Source organism: Pelecanus crispus, chromosome 19 (assembly GCF_030463565.1).
Source record: "Pelecanus crispus isolate bPelCri1 chromosome 19, bPelCri1.pri, whole genome shotgun sequence".
In the NCBI taxonomy this organism is placed as follows: Eukaryota; Metazoa; Chordata; class Aves; order Pelecaniformes; family Pelecanidae; genus Pelecanus; species Pelecanus crispus.
Window position 1 is genome coordinate 4110796 of NC_134661.1, and position 23527 is coordinate 4134322.

Here is a 23527-nt window from a genome sequence, read left to right on the forward strand (position 1 = left end):
AACAACCATGGGAAACACGCAAGAAGAGGCAAAGACAAAGCAGGTGTGACAGTACCTTTCCTGTAGCCGCAAGCCCTGCCATGCCGTGAGCGTCTGCGTAGTATATTCCAACATCCAGAGTTTGTAGAACAGCATCATATTGAGAATGACCAGCAGCACCAGACTGGAAATAAAGGAAATGGTCAGTTTACTAGGAGCACTTCGTAGCCCATTGCCTGCCAGTCACACCTGGGAAAACACCCAAGGCTTTCAGAAGGCGTCTGGGGCCCAGGTCCACGCTGTGTGTGAGTGGGAATTTAGTCTGAGTAAGGGCCAGGTGATCAGAACCCAAAACTTCACCTCGTGGGAGAAATGTGTGAGCAAGGAGGACGGACAGAAAGACAGGGATGAGGGATCAGACAGAACAGGTTGGATGAGTGGATGTGCTGAATGCAGAGAAAGGGAGGGAAACGGGAGAGTAAAGAGGTAAAAAAAAGAGAGAGACAGTACCTGAAACAGATCCTAATGGGAGCAGGGAAGAGAAAAGACGGAGTAGCTGCAGGTTAGAAACAGACTGACACAGAACAGGAGAAACTGGGCTGAGCGGAGACGGCCCACAGACAGCACAGAAGATATACAGGGGTGGGGGGAGGAGGGAAGAAAGAAACAGTGGGAAGAGAGGCAAGAAGGACAGACAAATAACCGTGTGCCTGCAATTAATGGTGAAATCCGCTCAGCAAAAGATGAGCTGTGTGCAGCACTTGTGGACAAGCCCACAGTGCGCCCGTGCAGGCCACTGCCTGACACGTCAATGCATGTTGCAGCCTGCATGCATCCAGCCTTACCCACTCCCACCGCACACGTGGCGATGGGAATGCCACCGCAGGCCGCCCTGCAAACCCGTGCTTTGACCAGACACTGCACCGCTCCTCTCGCCCCCCCACCGCCGCGCATGGGCATTCCTGCTCCTCCCGCCAGCCGCGCTCGGGGAATAGATTCCAAAATAACATGCTCGTGCCTGTCTTGGAACAGTGCAGCTATTTTGCTGGAAGAATGGCCTACTATCACAAATTCAGTCAGGCAGTGGCAACTGGCCAGAAGAGTGTTCTGAAAACATTATGGAGCGCGCTCTGACTGCTGTAAGCTAAGCTAGTAGCCTGCCAGGAGAGAGTGTCATAAAGCTTTTGTGCCTTCCTACCCAAAGTTTTAATTGCATTTCCCCTCTCTAGATGCAGAAGATAGCACGAGGCTATCTTCTCGTCATTACATTACCTTACTTATCATTAGAGCAACTAGCTGGGTTGCTGCTGCAAACCTCTGCGGTCTTTATCCCCGCTGGAATGCAGAAAGGAGCTCAATTTGAAAAGTAACCTCAGTCGACAAATCTCACCTTCTTCCCACCTCACTAAAAGGTGCGTGGGGCTTAAAAAAAGAACGAGCCCAAGTTCTGCTGTTCCTCCGGGGCTAACAGTATGCTTCCATTTCCCTAAGTTCTGAAAAAACCCACCATATCCGTATTGCTCCTTTAGACTGTACCGCTTCACAGCACCTGCCCAGCAACCGCTGCAGCACTAACATGAAAGCTACTGTCAGCCCAAGAGGCAGAGAAACAGTAAATAAGCCGGGGTTTATGCATAACGACTGAGCCACAGGGACACGAGGGGCCCATACCCAGCTCACTTTGAGCGCACATCCAGCCAAGTCCAAGAATAGCAACTGTGAAAGGTGGTGGCAGAAAAGGGACCCAAACCAAACGTAGTTCTTGCTGCTGAACTAGTGAAATCATGCCAATCTCTCTTGCATCACGTGTTCCTACCCTCATTTTGCAGAAATCATCTCTAAACAGCCCAGCTTCTTTCTGGGATGGCATCTCTCGTCAAAATCGTCGCCCAGGACCAGTCCTAAATAGGTTTTTCCAGACCAGAGGAAAGAAGTAACAGACAGACTCCTCACATACGCTGAGCCCTGTGGTGGTAGCACAGTAACTCCCTCTGCAGAGCTCTGCATGGTCATCTTCATGATCACAGCTAGTCTGGCAGCAGATTACATTAAATGACTTATTTTAAAAAACCCCACAGTTTCTCGATGTCATTGAAAATCTCTAAAGTTAGTCCCTGAAATAAAAAAAAAAGGCTCTTTTCTACTTCTTGGATTGCTTCTCTTTTAATTATTGACTCCCCTCTCCTTGCACAGCTGCCCCTTGCCCTGCTTGCCACTGTCAACCCTGGCTGTCCCCCAGACAGTGTATGACCTGCATTGAGGACTCCCAGAAACACGCAGGTCTGCGAAGCCCATGTTTAGTTAAAACGAGGTCAGAACTGCGGGGAAAGGAGAGACTTTGATAAAACAAGATCCAGAGCCAGATCTGTGGCCAGCTAAGTACTGGCAAAAGCTGGGATCAAGCCAGACAAAACAGCTGATGGGGCATTTGGGGGAAATCTTAATTAATTCTTTTCTGCCTGTCATTGCTTTTCTCTCCTCTGTGCTGCACAAAGTTTGGGGCCAGAGAGGAATATGAGAAAGGAAAAACTGGCAGAGGGGAGCACAGAATACCAGAAACATGAAAGGACCAAAGTTGCTTAAAGGCTGACTGTGAAGGAAAGCAAAAAAATAAAAAAAAAAAAAGTCACTTACACAAAACTGATGACAAGGAGCAGCTTGGAGACACTCTGCAGGTGGAAGCCGCTGGGGCTCTCCTCAGGGATGTGCCGTGTCTGAGTGGAACCTGAGGAGACAGATGCATTTAGGCTAGGAAATGCTGTCTGATGGGGAGGGCAACCTTTCTCCCCTCTACCCACCCCTCCACCTCACTGAAACAATCACAAGGCATCCTTCCGCGCCCTGGAAAGCCCTGGCCCCTCTTCCCATTGAACCCCCACGAGCAAAGCTCCAGTTTTTGTCCAGAGGTACCCAGCGCTCCATGCCCAAGCGTGAGGGGTCTGCAGTTCCTCACCTGCCACATGCTTGATTCGATGTGCAACCTCCTCATCCGTGGGGGTGGTGACGGGACTCAGCACCTCCTCCAAGTGTGGCACCCGCAGATGGGCATGGGCCCGTTTCCTACGGCGCACGGTCGATTGCTTGCTCACTTTCTCTTTGGGGGATTGTCTGTGGACCTCAGCCAGGTATGTGCTCTCGGTTTTGGTCAGTTCGCTCTCTGCAGAGACAGCAAGGCAAAGCGTTTAGTAGAAGTGGCACCGGCCTTGCAGAGGTGCAGACGTAAGCCCTCTAATAGCACAGCTGCTGGGCCAAAGAAGTTGGCAGGGTCTAAGAGGCACATGCCAGAGGACACACTACACATCCCTTACACCTTTTGCCAAACTCTGACCCCAGACTGCCTGCGCTCCTGCCAGAGAGCAGGACTTGATGACCCAATTAATTCCAGCAAGCGCTACCAACACTGTGGTAATAACTTTGGCTGGCCCCTTTTATAAGCCCCTCTGAGGTCTGATCCCCAGTAGGCTGGCAGCAGGTACCACGCTGCCATGCTGCCCACCTGCATGGAGGCATGCATAAACTATGGAAGGTGCCACTTTTTGTGGGTCACTACCGCAGCTCCAGTCATTGCCACTCTTACCCAAATGACGGAAATAATCTTCTAGGCCGCTCCAAAAATTCTTCTCAATGAAGGATTTCACCAGCCCCCAAGGCTGTTTCCTGTAACGTAACTCTGTGGAAACCCTACGTGAAGAAAGGAAAGTCATTCTCCCAATACTGCTTTCTGGAGGCGATGTCAATTCCAATCCTTTGTCAATGTAAATATGAAAAATAATCATGCACACTGTTATTTCTGGAATGGTCTCAGCCCTTTGTGTTTCTCGAGGAGAAGCATTGCATGAAAAGTCCTTCCAAAGGCAGTGGCAGGAAGCCCTCAAGAGAGCCTCCCCCGAGAGGACTCCCGAGACCTTTGGCCATGTGGCAGGCAAACATTCAGATTACTTATCAAAATCAAGCACAAAAGCCTACAGCTTTGCCTAGTACCAAATTCCTCTGCTTGTCCCCCCAAGCACGTTTCAGAGGCACAGTCCCTGGAAGTATGTCCTGTTGCTTATCACACGTAGTTGACTGCATGTGACAACTGGCCCTGCAAGCCACTGCTTCCAAGAAGGGGACAAGAAAAGTCTGTAAATGCTCTCCCTGACCCAGCTGTAACTCCTCTGCATCGGGTCTATTGTTTGCTCGATGCCACCACAGTAGGCAGCTGCCCCTACAGTAACTCCTCATGACAGGAGTGTTCTAGCAACAGGACAAAGAAATAAGGCTAAGTTCTCCCCAACCCCTTCTAACACACCAAACAGCAGAACTCCCACCCAAAGGTGACTTTTGGTCGTCAGTAAAGCTCTTTATCCCACAAGAAGTGTACCTGAGTCGGCTTTTGTTTCTGGCAACACGAGTCAACGTGTAGCGGTTAATGGTGTAGAAATAATCATGGTAGGGGACGTCGTGAGTTAGCACCTCTGCATCTATGACATAGCACTCGCTTTCTTGGCTGGCTTTGTACATTGTCTGCATAAAAGACAGCATGCAAGGCAACTATTAGTCTGGTTAGGACACGGCTTTGATAGATTGGCACCTTCACTAGCACTTTACAAAAACAGCTCTACCACAAATAGCAGACCACACCCATGCCCAAGCCCCATCTCTGCAATTGTTCTGTGAACAGCTCACCTTTAAGGGAAGGCATACTCGAGGAAACCAAGTGTTTCACTCAGATGTTTCCCAAAGGCTATTTCAAAAGGGGCATTCAGTTCCAGCAGCTCAACCTCCGGCATTTTGTATCAGAGCCATAGTTACGTACACTGCCATGTGAGGACCAGTTCTTTGGGACCTTTGCAAGTGTTAACCTCTTTTCAAGAAACTGGTATCTGGCTTGTCAGGGAGCAACCTGATCTAAAAGCAGAGGTGGCCCTGCTTTGAGCAGAGGTCCTTTCCAGTGTAAATGATTCTGCAATTCTAAACACCGCAAAAACATGCCAATTACTTCTTTTAAGCACTTCTGATCTGCTGCTTTCTTTGCCCCAGAACAAACCTCACAAAGGGGAGAGACAGTTAACTGCAGATCCATATGCAAAAGTATGGCTTTTCTTACAGACTATTTCCACTTACCTCTGCAGCAAGAGCACAGCAAAGCGCACTTCAGTGGTTGACCCCAGACTCAGAATAAAATAGGCCACGTCTGCTTGCCTGACAGTGTACTGTTCCCTTTGTCCATCACTTTGCTCTCCCCTTTTCTTTCTCTTATCTTCCCTGCACACAGTCTTTGCTTCTGAACATTATGCTTCATCCCATCCTTAATAAGGTACACCTTGCCACTGGGATTCTCCTCTCCCTGAAATGTAACGCTCAGACACCCCATCTTTTCTTGGCTCCCTCTTAGTATTCCCTCAAGCTAACTCTCAGTATTTACCTTTGGCCACTTGAACCTGTCTCTGAACACAAGGAGGCTTTCCTCCTTCTCCAGCTGCAGCCCCTACTAGATACAGCTAGCCTGGCTCCTCCCAGTGCCTCGCGGATGCCCACCTTTTTTACCTTTTTAAATATGTCATCTAATTGTCCTGACCAGTAATAAACAAGCCTGGACATCTCTATGTAAATCTGTGAGAAGGCCTGGCCAGACAGTATCTGACTTTCTTGTGCCCTGCTCATGAATAATATCTGCTGGACTGACCGCAGCTCAAAACACACCAGTACGGGTGACACACACAGTTGTTAGAATGCGCCGGCTGGTTTACAAACTCATCTGCTTTTGCTGGAAAATTTATGGCCCTTTCCTTGCAAAGCAATCCAGTGCGAGTGTAAGATTAGCTATTCACATTTGCAGTGATATTGAGTAGCAAGTTAATACAAGAAAAATGTGTAACGGAAAGTGGATAGGGAGAATGAAAACATGCAAAGCATCATGCCCAAGACAAGAAAATAGATCACAGATCTGTTCATACAAAGCATTACACCCTGCTCCCCTTTCACATACCTGTGTCTCAGTGACAGTGGCAGTTTTGGGGGCCAGAGGGTTGGTGAGGGTAATAGTATACAAGATCACTCTGGTCTGATTGCCATTTTCTTCCTTCTTCCAGGGATGAAAGATAATATCTGAGAGGACAAAACAATATTCCATTCAAGTAACCAGAGAGGGATCTCAGCTCAGTTCCCTAGGGAAAGGCATAACCGTATAACCAAGCTCAGGACAGTATTTCCATCCCCTTGGAAAGCTTGGCTGCAGAAGTACTAGAGCTCAACTGAGCATGAAAGAAAGGTCTCCTGTACTAAATGTGAACACTTTCCCCTCTTTCAAGTGCAGGGAAACAGGGAGAGGCTGGGGACCTACCTCCTTCAGCAAACCTACAGTTACAGGGAAAGGAGGACTACAGCATGCCAAGGGACACTCTCTTTGCATCATCAACTGCACAGTCTGTGCCAGTTTCTGGTGTGGAGCTAGAAGAGCTTTTTCCTCACACTGTTAGGCCCTGAACACAGGATCAGGCCCTGGCTGATGTTAAAAAATAAAAAAGTCTGCTTCTTCCATAAACTTAGATCTGGCTCTTAGAAAATAAAACTAGATAGCCAAACAAGACTGGTGCTACCTGCTTTTGATTACTGTCAGTACAGGCTACAGCTGTCCCAAGATCTGCTCAGAATATTACCCAATCCCTCTATCATCAGGCAAAGTTACACCTCCAAAGACCTTCCTTCTGTACTCGCCTCTGTACCTCGCAGGGAACGCAGCCTCTGTCAGTGACCGGGCTTTGCCACCAGCAGCTTACCAGAGAACCGGCGCTGTTCCATGAAGTCCCTCTGGAACTGGGAGTCCGTGAAAAGCAAGTCGTACAGTTTGTCCACACTGAAGTTGAACACTTCATTCACATACTGACGGCCGTTCAGATCCTCGTAAAAGGCTTGGACTTCCCCTGTGGGGAAACAGGCCCGCAAGCCCCAGCCATGATCCTCCGTGCCAATATCAGAGGCTGTGCTTTCACAGTACCAGGACCTTAGTACTTTACTTTCTGAAGAAGGAACCCAAAGAAGGTACTTCTAACCCTTTTCCTCCACTGATCCCAGGACAATAGTTGGAACGTCAGAAGGGGTAATTAACTACCTGGGTTATTTTAGGGACATCCTTCCAAATACCCCACACATTAGCCTTCTGCAGCCCAGGGTGGGAATTTTTTGCATCTTCTGAACTCTTAGGGTCCAGAAAAGGAATTCAGTATTTGCTGCTCCAGTCCCTCACTGGAAAGGACAGGAGAAGGCTGAAAATGCCACCAATAGAATGGCCCTTCCCCACATACCTTCATCATGGGTCTCTGACGAGTCGCTGAGCTCGGTGGGAATGTCTTCGTTGTCATTGAAGTCTAGGGAAGGGGAGTTCACGGGGCCGATGATCTCTATCTTCTCTCCCATGATATTTGCAATGCCAAGGTCTTTTTCCACAGGACTCTCCGCCACTGCCTCCTCCTCTTCTGGTAGCACTCCATCAAACTGCAGCAAGGAGAGAGCATAATGAGGGCAAGATCAGCACCTGGAAATGAGGGGTCATTTCTGAAAACTTTACATCTGTGGACAAGTTTTCATACCTTTGAACATTTGGCTTCGACATGTCTGGAAATCAAATAATATAGAAAGGAGGAAGGTTACCATACGGTGTTTGTAAAACACATGGACATATTAGATCACCTCCTCTCAAAAGAACCACATACAGTTCAAGCTTGGGACATACACAAGGCTTTTTGTTTGCTTTGACAAGCACACAAACAATACCGGTTTTGCCCCCGAACAAGTCCTATACAGCTAGGAAAATCTGAGGTTATTATATCTAAACAAGGTCTGCTCTGCCGTAGTACTCTGAGGGCACACGCTGTTTCCTAGGGAGTAACTGAAGGCAGAGAAGAAAGTATAACCCTTTTATCTCCAACACTCCATTTCTTTTCATCTGAAAGCACAGAAAGGAAAATGCGCTTGCTGCTGAGCGTCCCAGTTTACTGGCTTTTAGGACAGGCACGCTTTGCTCACTTTTTCTTGGCCAAATGCCACGCTCACAGATATCACTGACTCGAGGACTGTGGTCAGCTGCAGTGGAAGAGGAGCTGCAGGGTAAAGAGTTACCTTGTACATTCAAGGACTACCAGCTGGATCCCACAGAAAAGGATTACTGCTCCCACTGCAACGGGGGAAAAACACTTACCGAGGCTGGCGCTTCACTGCTTCCCGTAGATGTCAATGTGCTGGCAGTGACAGATTTCTTTGGCAGCTGAGGGCTAGCTTCTGGCTTGGCCTCCATGCTGCTTTTTGAGGAGCTGTCGTTGACTTCATTCTCTTCCACAGGGATTTCTTCACAGTAGCTGAGACGCCACAGAGAACACAGGTTTTTATGTTTACCCCTCTCAGTACAGCTACAACTGGACACACAGAGCAAGTAAGAATACTTGTATGAAGTTTCCAGTTTGACCGGAAGCAGAAATGGCTCAGTGCAGGGAATATCAAGCCCAAACTTTTAAAGTGTTTATACACAGACTGACACGCATCAGCACTTTCTGACCATGTAACACGCTGACTGGCCTTGTGACTGGCATGCTTTGGCATTTCCAGAATTGCTCATCTAGCTCAGCAAGTAGAGAGGCAGGCATTTCAGTCCCTACCAACTTCCATGAGAAAATGGCACGCTTTCAGCTTTTTAGACATGACACATTTAAGGGCAAACATTTGGCCAGAACTCAGAATCTCTTACTAGGGACAAACAGCAGTTTGAGGTAAGCAATGTATCAGGACTCCTGCTCTCCTGAGGCCATCTTTTCTTCATCACAGGCAGATTTTACTCCTCCTCACTCACCCCATTGTGTTGAAGTCATCATCAGGAGGCACGTAGTCTTCATCGTCACTGGTCAGACCCAGCTCGTTCCCATAACACTGGTGGACAAAGTGCCAGAGCTCCTTTGGACAGAGAGGCTAAAAGAGGGAACAGAGAGCAGCATACATTTTCACCTGAGAATCCTAAAATATAATGAATTTTTGGAACTATCATTGACAGGAGTATTACATTCCTTGCCCTGAAAGGAGAAGTGAGAGATTCTGACACAACCCCTGATGGGAGGTGAGAGCCTTCTGACGGGCTCACCTCTTCTGAATTCCAGTGACGCTACAAGGTGGATTGTGTGTTACTGGCAGTCTGGCCCAGCTCCATGCTGGCTAAGGGCTGCGGGCGTACGTATCCTTAAATTGTTATGCCAGGCTGGCTTCGAGATTGTCCCCATCGAGCAAGAAGAGGCCCTTTCACCAAGTAAGCCTTCACCGTCAGCCCAGGTTCTGCCCTAAAATCTGACTTTGTTACTTTTCCATGCAGAATCTCATGTTGCTTAAGACTATCAGAAAGCCAACATGAGGCTACACCCAGAGCAGCACAGGAAATGAGATCTCCCACTACTACAATGCCGTGCAAATAATAAGGTTAAGCAGTAAATCTGCATTTCCCTCCACACGTGTTTTCCCCGCCTCTTCTGCTGTGCCTCCATTTAATGTCTCTTACTATACCAAAGCCCAGCACCTTATGAGGTTTTTTCCCCTCCAAGTTTGTTTAAATTAAAGCTGCCTAAAGAATTACAGCTGCAGGGAAAATTATTTAAAACAGCAACAAAGAAAAACATCTCCTGTTGCAATTTAAAGTCAAAAAGAGTTTCTCTCACCAGATACTATTGTGAAAAGCCTGTACATACTTCCAGCTAAAAAGAGAAAATGAATTATCAAGACCGTTCCCAAAAGCCCAGCTTCTTAGGGGTGCAGGTCAGTTGATCACCATATGAGTATGTTCTGAAGTTCTTAAGAAATGGGGCAGGAGAACTTGTGATTTAAATACGTGGTACAGGGATGAAAAGGGATGGATTTTTACCCGTGAGAAATTTATGACCAATGACAAGTATTTTTTTGGTAATGAGGGAAAACAAATCTAGTGAACCTTTTCTGAGTTGCTGGCTTGAACTTCTTCCCATAGTTACTGCATGGGATAAGGCGGGAAATTTTTAATCTAGCTCCTAAAAGTAGCAATCAAAAGCATGGGGAAAAAATCTCTAATGAGATACTTTTATCCAGAAAAATGTCTGTTTCACCTTCTTCCCACATGCACTCTAATTCACATGTCTTATCAGAAAAAAGGGACTACGTTCTTTTTCCTTCTCTCCTGCCAGGCATGGATGCTGCATTTGGAAAAAGAGCTCTGGAAGCGTTTCCTGTCTTTACCACTCCACATCTCAGTTCCCATTTGCTTTGACCTTGACACCAAGGGCACTGAATTTTGTTAGGAATGTCAAAAGGCTGATCAAATTACAGCATATGGTAGCAACACAAGCTGCCCAATGCAAAGCGATCCTTTTGCATACTAAATACTACCCTGATTTTCAGGACAGGGTATTCTGGGTGCTTGATTACTTAAGCCTTCCAGTATGGTATGAACTCAAGCCAGCACATCTCAAAATGCTGGCAGCACTGTTAACATCAGTTCATGAGTCTTACTCCTGCTGCGAGGCCAGAAATACTCAATGGACTGTGGAACAGATCCTCAGATCAAATATAGGATATACGGGGCCTCTGGCATAGCAGGTGCACATCCCCTGCTTTATTTTAAAATGCAACCAACCGAGCCCTTACCCAGTGCACCCTGCACCCACCATTGTTCTCATCTGGTTTTGGGATGCCCTAAACACACGCTCTTTTTCTGTCCTATCTTGAACTCTACACTTCTGAAGCACAGACTTACTAAGAGCTTTGCCTGTGCAGTGAGCTATTTCTGTTGCATTTTGAACTGCTTTTTTCTGGGCTGTTTCACTTGAATTACAGACCTCAAAAAAACTCCTTCCCGAGATGCATGCTTCCACACCTCAGCAGAGGCAAAGTAGCATCTACGGTGTATGCAAGACATGTCTGTACATAGACAGAATTCCATGTGAAAAGAGAGAATTGCACCTGCAGTTACGTACCTGCTCTGCCTAAACATATGTACCTACTGTCCCTACGTCTTCTTATGTATATACATTAGTCACAGGTATTATGCTTCTGCATATATTCATCACCTCCCTTTCAACCCACCCCAACACTGAGGTGCTGGTCTCTGTACCTTGTCAAGGAGAGCATTCTGCCAGAGTCTGAACATCATCATGTACGTCCTGTCTCGAGCCCCAAAGGAAGTAAAAAAGTGCTGAATGGGAAGAGATGGAGAGAAAAATCAGTTCCGAAATGGCCCAAGAAAAGGAAGAAGGAGAGACAAGCCGGTTTGGATCTCTTTTCAGCTACAGTTGACAGAAGTACTGGGAAAGCCATACAGCAACAGCTGCTCAGTTCTTGGGCACAGACTGAAGCTCACAGAGGCCTCACCGAGAGGCTGAGGGCCTCTCACCCAAGGCAGCGAGTCTGAGCACAGGAACAGTTCCTTTAGAGACGTGCTACTACATAACCCAGGCCTTCTACCTGGCCCCACACCCCACATACGTGTGTTCCAGACACACGTATGTTGCAGACTCAGCCCAAGGTCTGCAGAAGCTCTGCACCCAGCCCTTTTCCCTTGGTGCTTCCTCCCAGGCCCCAGGTAGCACAAGCAGTCAGTTTGGAAAAATCTCACAACGCACTTATATTCCCCTGCCCCTGACAGCCACAAGGGGTGGCCCCAGTGGTGGAGGCTTCAAGGATGTACCTTTTCAGTGTCAGTGCAAACTTGGATGGCATTAGGAATGAGCCGTGCTGTTTTTTCCTTGGTCATCGAGCAGATATCCTTCAAGCGAACTGTCAGCTACAGTCAGAGCCATGCAGAAGGGGAAGGCAGAAAAAGAACACAGGTACAGATAGACACTGATGAGAAACACAACGGAAAGAGTGCTTTTAAAGCAATGTCAGCAGATATGCTGACACAACACACATGCTCGATGCGGCAGTCTGACAGCCTTACCAGTGTCTCCCAACGGAAGATGTTGCTGTAAAAGCAGATCCAGTTTTCAGAGAGGTAGAGGCGGCCCTGCAGGAGAATGTCTCTTTGTAGCGCACATGAGTAATCTGTGGGTGGACAACAGATGATAATTTAGGAGCACCAAAGCCAGAAGTCAGGACAGCCTAAAGGCGAGGATAAGCAGCAGCATCAAGAGAAGAAACTACCCGACACAATCCTGCAGAAAGTCAAAGGCAGAGCCAGAAGGAACTGAGCCACAGCTGCTGCTCTGTCCACTAGGTTCTGATCCCTGCCAAGGGCACATCACAGACAATCTCTCTTACTAACTGATGATCTTGCCTTATTAGCTGGTCATTCTATAGCATCCTAAGTCCTATTTCCAGATTTTAATCTGTCTTTTCCTTCTCGCCTTCTAGTGCCACTGTTCATTTCTTTCCCAGTTTAAGCCTCCTAAACAATTTCTATTCCTCTGCTAGGATGCACATCTTTCAACAGTATGAGACATGGTATGAGATCACCAGTTACATAAGATAAAAGAACAGATGCAATGCACTAGGCAGTCACTAATCAGCCGCGAGGCCAAAGCCCAAATGGATATGGGAAGGGCAGTCACGCGTGAGTAGGGAGCATTGGGGATGTTAGAAAAAAGGGAAGGTCAGTTGTATGCACGTTGAGACATGCAACCTGACCAAATGAGGAAAAAGCTCAAACACTAACACACTGTCAGGTTTGGGGGAGCACTGTGGAGGAAAACATGTTCCTCAAATCATGAGGGAACAGAGCTGTAGCTGATACAAATCAGCATTGCTCTCTCTGAAGCAAAATGAATGAAACCCATTAGAAATGGTGAGGAGGGGTTCCGTCTGTGCACAAGACAGACACAATGGGCTTGTTCCTTGGTGGCAATCTCTTTGAAGAAGAAACAGCTGCATGCACATGTGCTGGATTTCCTCCCCAAACCATGGGCCAGCACAACAGAGCACTGTACCAAGGGGCTGACCTTACCTACGATGAGGCGCTCTGTGTCAGGAAGCTGTTTGAAGAGTTTCCTGAAATCTTCGTTCCGCTGTTTGTATGTTGGACTCAACACCTGCAAATAACAGAGTGCCTGTTAAAGAGAGGGGCAGGCATGAGTACAGAGAAATGGAGTGGGAAAACAGGAACACCTTGGTAAGGAGAAGGGGGATCAGATGCACTTACAAAGCATGAGGTTAGGAGCTCCCATCACAGCAGACACACAGACGGGAGGATTCGGGATTTAGTGCATTAAGTGAGAAGAGGAGGAGAACCTGACTTGGAAGAGCAAGTACAAAGTAGAAGGGCCATACCCATATCCGCTAGGTAGCAAAACAGAATCACATGGAAGCTGTGGCTGCAGGAGCAGCCACAATCCTAGACTGCAATCCTAGACTGTACAAGGTATGACACGTGCTCTGTTTGCAATGCATCAGTTAGCCACCGATCCCCAGCTCTCCCAGGAACAGCGCAGCAACCCTAAAAAATAGGCCCTTTAGTACAGCTGCAGCCCTGCCAGAGGAAGAATGATCCCTGTCATCAAGAGCTCAGGAATCAATGTCGTCACCCCCATTCCTCTCCCCTTCAAGTGCTCCACCTGGCAGTCAGTGAACAAACACACCACTACCCACTGGTACAGTGAGAACACTTTTGTGGTGCTCAGAAGATGCTCTTGCAGGAGTCAACCGTGTTTTGCATTTATTCTGCAGACATGTGGCCTCATGGAAGGTCTCAGAGAAAACAGTGCTGTTGGCTGGAGGGAGACCAGGAGCTCGTTCCTCTCTGGTGTTTACTGAAGTACAACACGACTCTGTCCACATTAGATCACCTCCTACACACCGTGTCCATGCTGGCAGCTGCTCATAATAGCCAGAACATCTTCTGAAGGCAGAGTTGACCAAAATACAGGCAGGTGCAAATTCAGGAAGCCCATATCTCCCATCTAATCCATCATGTTCTTTCTCCCACAAATGTAGGGACAGCGAAGCAACCTGGGGTACAACCTCTCCCCTCCCTATCTCCATTTCCTCTCAACAACCCTCTCCTATCTCTTCCAGCTAAACAATACACATCTCCCAAAGCAGAAAGGTGGGCACACCACAGAACCTCCCAGCAAGGGCCCCAAAAATCAAAGTGATTATAGAAGGTAGCTTCTGTTTGAGAATGGTGTTGGTGGAGTCGCAGGGGTGGGAGGAATATGAAGTTTATTTAGCATTAGCCTTACAAAATTGTCAAATGCTGTCAAATCAAAGAAGGAAACACAGACAACCCCCTACCCCCCAAAAGCACTCCCTCTTCCTCACACCAATTCAATGAACTAAACCCAATATTTTTTAACATCAACTCAGCACTTCAGATATTTGCTCCAGTCCTGCGGACCCAAAGAAAGTCTCTTACTTCTGAATAAAATCTGCTAACCAGCAGATGACAGAAGTATGACTTTTACTTACCAAACTTCTAGCCTGAACATCTGGAAAATATCTTGGTCAGAGATGGGCTCCGGCAAGAGCCCAAGCCCAAGATTTCCTGGGACAAGCAGACAGGATGGGAAAGTGAGGGGGGAATAGCGATTACTCTTGAGCTTTGGGCTCAATGCATTACAGCAACCCAACTTAGCAGTACAGTTTCCATGTGGATGGGCGCTCCCCTCCCTTCCCCACAGTAAGGGATGTTCTGACCTGTCTAAAACCTGTACTACAACAGATGCTTCTGCTTAGCACCAGAACTTCTGTTAGAGTGACAAACAGTTCAGTTTAGAGACACTCACAGCTGGAATTTCATCTGATCCACAGCTGACATTTTCTTGCGATAAGTGGACAAGCCGTTCCAGGTCCCACAGCAGACATGGCAATTCTTGATCCAGCAGAAGATCCCAGAGAGCCCCACACTCCAGCAAGGAATCCATAGCGTTCCCTCAGCACTTGCACAGCTCCCTGTGTTCTCAGTCAAACTCTCCTTTTCCTGTTCCTGCTGTCACCACTTCTTGTTTAGATTCAAAGTCGAAAGAGATACAGCAGCTTGGCAGGAGTTTACGTGCCTTCCCCTACCTTCCTGCTCACATTCAGGTCGTCTGCCCTAGCAGCCTCTGTAGATCTGAGAGAGGATTTGCCCTCCAGTGGACTTTGAAAAAGTGGCTCATTAGGGTAAGCGTGCTGGTGGGCAACCTTTGTGCTCCTCTGCTCCAGTCTCACCAGCTTCTTGCTGTGGGCATCCCTTAAAGAAGCACTGCAGAAGTGCGGAAAGCCTGAGCAGTCCCAGGCGGGTCCATGCAAGGCATCTGCAACTCCTGACTGAGGCCCGATGCCCAGGACTGCCAGAGCTAGCAACTGAAATAGCTCCGACCGCCAGGACCCCACCACCAGCCGTAATTCACAGATCTAGCCGCCGTTTCCAGGACTGAACAGGATGGTAAACAGCTCAGAGACTTCACAGCTGCTTTTTTTTTCCCCCCCTTTGAAACCAGAAAAGCAGTTATTCTTATTCCTTCAGTGCCTGCCTCAGGCTCTCCTCTCCAGTCCCTCTTTGCTCTGAAAGGCAGCTTCAGTCTTTGTTAACGTTTCTCATGGAAGGAGCGGGTGAGGAAGATACCAAAATGACTCGCACATGCTTTAAGTTACTGTAGCTGGGTAATTCTGTCGGCCAATGCCCTGCAGTAACCCAGGCTCAGCCCTGCCTCCCAGCAGATGTTTCCTGTAATGGAAAGTTGCTGGACAGAGTGTGTTGGGGGAGGCGCAAGGGGAGTAAGGAGAGACCAGTCTAAAGAATATAGCTATGAGAAATCAGCCATGTGAGACCCACACAGTCAGAAATCTTAAGGGCTCCGCTACTCCTATATGTGTCTCTGAGCCCCCCCAAAAAGCATGAGTCTTTATAGGTTTCATTCATTAGTCAGGTCACTCTGGAAATGAAAGGCAAAGGCCTCCTTCAGGCTCCAGCAAATGAACTCCCTGCAGGTCCCAGGAAGATTGTTTGGAGTGCTGAAACTCACTGTATTTCTCTGCCCTTAGTCCCCTGCCTCTCCATCTCTCTGCTCAAGTGTAGAAATGCACAGGTAAACGTCCACACCACGACACCAGTGCTGCTCAGCCATGATGACGAGTTTGTGGAAACAAGTATACTGAAGTAAAATCCTCATTCTTCCTAACAAACTGGGCACAGAGATATAAAAAAAAAAAAAACAAAACCCACAACCAAAAAACCCCAAACACCCAAAAAAACCCCAACCAAGCAACCAACTAAGTCTGTGCAAAGCCACTGTTTCACTCCAGGGCCAGCGACTGCAGTCTGCAGTAAGAACTGACAAGCGCTCTGCTCGGGTGCACCACAAAAGCATTGCTGGTGCTAGACAGCACACAGGTCTGTTTAGCCCTGTTAGAAGCACATCCATCTGCCACCCCAAGATGAGGGGACATTAAACAAAATTTTTGTAGCCGGGGAAGGACAAAGAACTAGGATTAGCGACATCTGCGAGGTACCTGCATTGCTTTACTGAATGGACCTCTTTGCTGAAAACTGCTTATGGGATTACTTCCAAAAAAAAACCCGCCAGGATGCTTCCGTCTACACACCCACCCACCTCCCTTTGCAGAGATGAATGGCGTAAGTGATGGGAAGAGCTAACCCAGAGGTGGAGACAGCAAACATTAACTCTACTGCAAACAGAGAGAGATGGGACAGGATGGCACTGCGAAGGGTGGAGAGAGGAGGCTCTGTGGGGAAAATCCAGAGAAAAAGGTGACTCCCCATGGTAGGATCTCCCTGTTAATACACAAACAAATCCTCTGACAGGAAATTTAAAGCAACTGTTGCTGGGGGATGGGACAGGACAGGGAAGTCTGACAACACAAGAACTGAGAAAGGCACACACAACACAGCACAGCAAACAGATGAGGAGAAATGGCAAGAGGCAGAGAGAAAAGGGGGAAGGAAAATCTTATCCCATTTGCATGGCTGATGGACTTGCTCTTAAGTCTTTCGGGAAAATTTACACTGCTTCTGGACAGAACAGGAAAACTAGTGGAAAAGAACAGAATACATTCCTTGCTTGTGTGGGAGAGTTTAGACCCCACTGACAGCAGGACTGCTATGTTGATTAATGCCAGCAAAGAAACTGGCCACCTGTGCATTTCTTCCAAACCCAGTCTGGTCTCTTGGGGTTTTTTCCTCTTTTTTTCCTTTTAAAAGTGAATGAACAGCAGAGGAAGAAGCTTCAAAGTAATCACTGGCCATTGGGGTGGAAAGTGGATTTGAATTCATCATTGTATGAGCCTGCACCAAAAGCTCACTTCTAATTTAGTGCCTCTACACCACAGTAACTGTGCCAGGCCTGGTAATCCATACACCCAAAATCATGGAAAATCTGAAGGGAACTGCCTACAAAAAACACCCGAAAGACAATGAGTTAACGATGCTTCAGAAATAGTTTGACAAAATGGTTACTGGAACTTAAAAGACGATTGCACTGATCTACAGAGAAAAAGGCTGTTTGTTCAACACCTTGCCAACTCACCACTGGGCCTGGGTTTTTGCAATAAACCCTGTTTACATGATGGCTGTTGCCGAGTCAGACTCGGGCTGCCATCCATTGGAAAGCTGTTTCTGATGTTTTCCCTAAAATGACGCGTAATTTCTCTCTCTGTCTTTATAGGGAACATTTTACTCCGTCCAACAGCTGAGCTTCCCCCTCCACTCTGACACCTACGGGGTCTCCAAGAGGGTACTGCAAGAAAAAAAGACAGCACACCAAGACCAGCAAAGGCTGATTTCTTATGGTGTTCAGCCTTGTGATCGCTTGACACTGTTCTTAAGAAGCTGCAAGCGCTGCTCAAAGGTCTGCACAAAGAAAGGCCCTTTGCAGCATCGCAGTCCACCACGGATTCTCAGCCACTTCCTAACTCCTAGTGCACAGGCTTTTGCTGCAGTTTCCCAACAAGAAAACCTAGGGCTCTCTCCTTTACATGGCTACCTACTTGCATTTGACTGGATTTATTTTTGAGACTTTTGCCTCTTGCGAGCCAGGCTGAAAGTTGCCCTGCGTGCACAGCATTTGTTTGCAGAACCGCAGGTGCAGGGCTCCTGTCCCACCCTGTGCAATCCTCAGTGCAGACTTTGCTCCTGTTGATCTTTTCAGACTTACTAGGACAGCAAATATTTCTAGCAGTATTTAAGAACACCTGAAAGAGACAATTAGTGTCTTTTCACTGTAACTGGTTTTTTCCCCACTAACCACTCTGGGGCTATCCTACAGGTAGGTGAAGAGGGGGTGGTTCAGGTCAGTTATAGGGAGAAGCTGTAAGAAGAAAAAAATTCAAACATGGTTGCAAAAGAGAAGGCAGGTGAAAGGAATGTGCGTAGATAAACACAAACGAAAGGAATAGAGAGTCAGGCAGACCTTGGGATCTAAACAGTAAACTGAAAACCTCATGGACAGATACAAATCTCACCTCTTCACTGGTGTCAACTGTGTTTGCTCTAACTTTTCAAGATCATCCTATTCTCTTTTCCAGAAGTACGCTCTGCAGATTCTCCTGATGCCTGGTGTCTACCAGCACAGGGACTACAGGAGGCAATTTACAGAAGCAAGTCTTGCCACAGAGCGGCAACTAGAAATGCTGTGGAAAATTGGAGACATACAGCCTAATTTAGGAACAGGTCAGGGAAGTAGAAGGATCAACAGTCCAACTGAGAGAGAAGTAGGCAGAAAAAACCATGGCGGACTCGCTAGGCTCAGTGCCTCAACTGTATACTGATATCAAGACACAAAACTGAGAGGTCCTCCATGCTCGGAAATGGGGCCCTTCACCCAAAGCCCAGGGAGGAGAAGAACAAAGGAGATAGCTTTTACCCTTGGCAGCAAAATATCTCCAGTTTGTCTCTAACTTTAATGACATCTGCTGGGTGACAAAGTCATTCCACCAATTTGTGGCGTTCCTGCCCCCACAGCCAGTGCAACCTCGTCCTTCATGTCATCAGGGAAGTGAAATTTCCCACCTCTCTAAGCACATCAAGTCTACAGAGCAAGTTGCATCTCTGTTTCAGTAAACAAAATTACCGAGAAAATTTATTTCTGAGGTCTATTTCTTTAAAAAAAAAAAAAAATTTTTTTTTACAATAATAAATCAATTAACAACAATTCAACACGCAGACACACAAATCCAAAGCAGACACACGCAAACTGCATACTGACGGCTAAGCATAGATGGGTGGGGCCTAAACCACAGCTGACCAACAAGCTGAGTTTCACTCCATAAGAATAACAGTTCTTCCAAACCAGAGTCTCCGTGTCTGCAGTTCCTCACTAAAGGCATGAGAAACACCTCAGGCGCTTTTTCTTTCTGCTGCTAGTGAACTCAGCCAGCCCAGTGATGGTCTGCTCTTCCACCATGAGGACATGAACACAAAGCAAACCCCGTAAGGTTAAGTATATTTATTCTCAAACTAGCGTTCTTTTCTAAATCTCACAGTGCCCCTGGACCAGTTTGCATTTGCTCTCTGGAAAGCAAAGCAGAGAAAGAAAGCACACCAAGACCAAGAAAGGGCAGGTTGCCTGCCAAACCAATCTATGACCTTGGTTCACCCCTCTTCTCCCACTTCTCAATCTGGTAGGGACGTCAATCCCAAAAAGCCCTGGTAGGATCAAAAGGAGAACACACAAGGCAAGAGAAGTTGGTAGCATCTTAAGGAAAAAGTAGAGGAAAAGGAATCCAGGAGAGGGAAAAGGAAGCGTTCCAACTGGCAAAGAGGAATACAGTGCTACAAGGACAAAAAGACCAGTTAAAAGCAGCAAAAACTGAAGTAATCTTGGAAAACTGGCATTCTGACCACCAATGCTCTGAGGATCTTTGAGGACTGTGTGCTCTTTGAGGCAAGGACTATATTTTTGGTTTGTGTTTGTACAGTGCCTGGCACCCAGGGCTGCTGAACTGCCACAAAAAACAATGTGGAGGGTGTTTGCTCTGAGCATAGTGAAGTTTATGTAAAGTGGGGGAAAGTGAGTAAAGGAAATTGTAAGGCTTTGTGAAGGGGTAGCCTCCACAGACTCATTTCTAGAGCTGCTCTCAGTAGGGAAAGGAATAGAAGAATCAGAATGGTCCAAATGCCGGAAAAATCCTGCCTGGAAAGAGCTGGCAAAGAAGGGAAACGATATCAAGGAGATGCATTAGCAAGTTTTTAATGGTAATAATACTGCCAAGTAGGACTGACTGCCTTCCTGGAGTCTGCAGCCCATCTATACTTCCACATTGCTGCTTTTATCTGGCCAGAATGTCTCTACTAACTAGAACATGGTTTCGTTTTGTTTTCTAAAGGAAAATAATTGAGGGGGGGAAACCACAAAAAATGCAGCCAGTGCTTACTCTCCGGATGTACTGTCTCTCATGCTGAAAATATACAGAGGAAAAACAAAGAGAACAGAAAAATAAGATAGAGAGGACATGAAAACACAAGAGACCCACACAAGCAGACCACAGCAAAGCATCATGCAGCAGGGTACGGAACTCAGCAGCTACAGTCAGAAGCAGCTCTTGGATAATAGCAAAAGTCACCTTTAGCCACGGCCACAGATTCACATTTTTGCAGCAGCCTGGCTGGGCCTGTGCATCTGCCCAAACTGCCTCAACTCCACATTCCTTTAACTGCCGTTTCTCCACCAGTTTGGCCTACCGTGGTTTATACTTCATTCCTAATGCCATTGCCTCTATGCTTCTCTCTGCTTCTGAGATCACATCTTTTCCCGTCCTTGCTACTATCCTGGTGCTGCTTATATACAGCAAGTAAACAAGTCTGCCTCTCATGCCTCTGTCAAATCTGACCACACTGTATCAGCCAAAATCACGGGGTCTAATGTCTTCACTGCAGGAAGGTAGGAACTGTTGCTGAACATGGAACGGCTGCTGCATTTGCCCTACAAAATCATGGTACTGCTGGTATCTACTTTAGAGTGCTCGAGGGGTGGGGTGTTCAACTGTGCAAAGGCAACACCAGTTGTGGAAATGTACACACCACCAGCTTTGTAGTGAAAACACTGCCACTTGTGCTTGCTGAACAAAAGTAAGATCAAGGCAGAAGCAAAAAGTTCGTGTTTCTGTCAATGGAAAATAATTCCTCTCTCGCCCCACACCACCCTGAGAGATGCAGAGGGTTTGCACAGTGGCAGCTCTGTTTGTCACCACATCAAGACCAACTCTGCTGGGAAACCAGAAGGTACAGGATGTGGAGATCATCAGAAGAATGACTGAAAAGGCAAAGCTTTTGCTCTCCATCTCTGGCATCCTCTCCCTCAGGATGTCAGTCCTCCTCTGCCAGTTCCGAGCCATTTCCATCTCCTCGTTTTGGAAATGGTCAGTATGCCCCAGTGCCACTGCAAAGCCCCTTTGCACCTTCCCCCCAACCCAGGTACCCAGCCCATATTCACCCAGGGACAAGAGAAACTGGAGTACTTACATTATACCAACTCTGGCTTTTCTGTAAGGACAAAATAAAAGAGAAGCATTAGTTAGCACAGAGATCTTAGGATCAAAAAGAAAGATGGACAGAGAAACTAGGTCCAATCTGCTTTGTATAATTAGTGAAGTGGAAGTGGGATTAAACGGAAGTTTTCAATGGATTTCACAGTGTGGTCTAACACGGTTATTTCCAGTTACAGGAACAAAGAACAAATCCAGAAGCACAAGTCCATAATAGGAAACAATTCAGGCTAATGTGTGCATGTCCACATGCACGCACACACACAGAAAAACTCACGCACATACGCTGTAATCATTTTTGCAGAACAGCAGCGCCCACTAGCAACAGAGGAGCTAACTGTAATCATTGCCAGCCATTTCTTTTGGAGGTTTCATTCCTTCACATCTGCTGGCTAGGTTGCAAAAAATCACATTGCTTTGAACAGACCCTGTGCAAATAAGCCCTTGAAGAACTACCAGAAGGCAGGGACACAATTTTACTCACAAAAGCCATCAGGCAAAACTTTCAACAGTATTTTAAATTTTAAAAGGGAGACACATACAGAGCCAGGAAAACTGCTAAAGAAAATCACTAGAAAAGTTAAGGAAAGAAAAAAAAAAAAGGCCGGGTGGTTTGTGGGGTTTTTTTCCCCCCAGAATTTCAGTGTACAGTGTTTTGCATCATCTGCACATGTGATTTTTTTTGTCCTTATCGTGGCATTTCAGATGGTTTGAGAGGACAGGCCACATGTCACGCTGGAGCACACGAAAAAACTAGCTCAGCTTGGAAAGTCACACTTGGCAATTTTCAACTGGAGGTGAGATTTATCTGCACAGAGAGAGGAAGAAATAAGCTTCACACTCCCACTCCAGTCAGGCTGGCTTTCCAATGTCAGGACACTGAGCAGAACTGACAGAACGTAGGCATCCCCCATTTTAGGGTGGATTTACCTCAGGCCAGTGAAGCTCGGGGGCACTGCAGCCTTTCACCACTAACGGTGGTCAGCTACAGTGCATACGGCCAGGCACGTTGTGTGTCAGCAGCCACACAGCTGTGTCTGTCCCCCTCTCCCAACCAGCAATGGCACATCTGCATTACGCTTGGGGGAGTTGAGTCTAACAGGCTCGGTAGCAGAAGCAGAACAGACTACAGAAGCAGTATTTCACTGCATTTCTTTCTTTGAAGTCATCTTGCTTCTGACCTTGGACTGGGAGTATTTTTCCCAGCTTTATACCCAGTCTGGAATATGAAGGAAAACATACTGTTCTCCAAATTCTAACAGAGCCTGTGGAAGTTTCACTCAGCAAGTTCATATCCACAGAAACACACAAACTACCTGTACTGAGATAGCCCACAACAGGACCAACGACGTACAGGACGTTTACCATAGGAAAGCGAGCACAAAGCATTAATGAGATCAGATTGGACCAGAGATTTCTATGAAGACCTGGGGCTGCTTACATTGTTCTTTCCCGTGACCTTTCAATTTCCTATGCTCCCCATATGCCACTCCATTACCTTACTGGCATCTGGATCTCACTCATGAAGCCAACGTTTCTGAAGGATCCCTTGCAACCTTGGGCATTTCTGCCAATTTCACTGCACTGGTCTCTAATGAAAAACGCCACAGTAATGTACTATACATCACAGGCCAAAATACAAAAGTTTGACATTAAAAACAGCAACACCCCTAAGGCCTTTCCCCAAATCCAGGGGAAAGGATATGAACTGAAGAACTAAATACACTGTATGGCTCATAAACTAACCGGAGGAATTTCCTCTTACTTCCTATACTTTTCCATACACTTGGCCATACCCTCCATTCATAAAGGCTCTGCAAGTAGGACATGGAAAAAGGCCTTATGCAATTCAGCTATACTAAAAAAAAAAATCGCGGAATTAATCTTAACCCATGTACACAGCACCTTGTCCTGAGAAGCACACGGTCTAAGAGGGAGTGATCTTCCTGCAAATTTGTTTTGCCATCTGTCTGCCTTAATGAGCAAAAGGCATAACTCAGTAATTCCTGGGGAAAAAAATTCATAATCAAACTATAATTGGCATAGAGAAAACAGAGACACTGCTGTCACTGTGTCTTCTAAATCAGGGTGCACATGTTGCAGTGTCAGCACACTGCAACAGGATTTCTTTCCCCTCTGCTACGTTAAT

The 23527-nt window shown here is 46.9% G+C and overlaps 1 protein-coding gene across 9 annotated transcripts in view; it reads right to left on the reverse strand.

Moving 5' to 3' along the window:
- Window positions 1–23527, reverse strand: part of GRAMD1B (GRAM domain containing 1B) — a 98705-nt gene that overhangs the window by 4136 nt on the left and 71042 nt on the right. For 3 of the 9 annotated variants that reach the window (XM_075723166.1, XM_075723173.1, XM_009487410.2), the window contains 16 exons: window positions 21356–21376; window positions 12905–12989; window positions 11903–12006; window positions 11651–11746; window positions 11078–11158; window positions 8804–8919; window positions 8159–8315; window positions 7266–7455; window positions 6741–6884; window positions 5951–6069; window positions 4343–4485; window positions 3557–3660; window positions 2933–3136; window positions 2614–2704; window positions 490–501; window positions 56–163 (listed from right to left, as the gene is read on the reverse strand). In XM_075723166.1, coding sequence (XP_075579281.1) covers window positions 56–163; window positions 490–501; window positions 2614–2704; window positions 2933–3136; window positions 3557–3660; window positions 4343–4485; window positions 5951–6069; window positions 6741–6884; window positions 7266–7455; window positions 8159–8315; window positions 8804–8919; window positions 11078–11158; window positions 11651–11746; window positions 11903–12006; window positions 12905–12989; window positions 21356–21376 — 1775 coding nt within the window. Of the gene's footprint in view, window positions 1–55; window positions 164–489; window positions 502–2613; window positions 2705–2932; window positions 3137–3556; window positions 3661–4342; window positions 4486–5950; window positions 6070–6740; window positions 6885–7265; window positions 7456–8158; window positions 8373–8803; window positions 8920–11077; window positions 11159–11650; window positions 11747–11902; window positions 12007–12904; window positions 12990–20268; window positions 20293–21355; window positions 21377–23527 lie in introns of all 9 variants that reach the window. The other 6 variants (XM_075723169.1, XM_075723168.1, XM_075723167.1 and 3 more) reach the window with 4 other exon arrangements.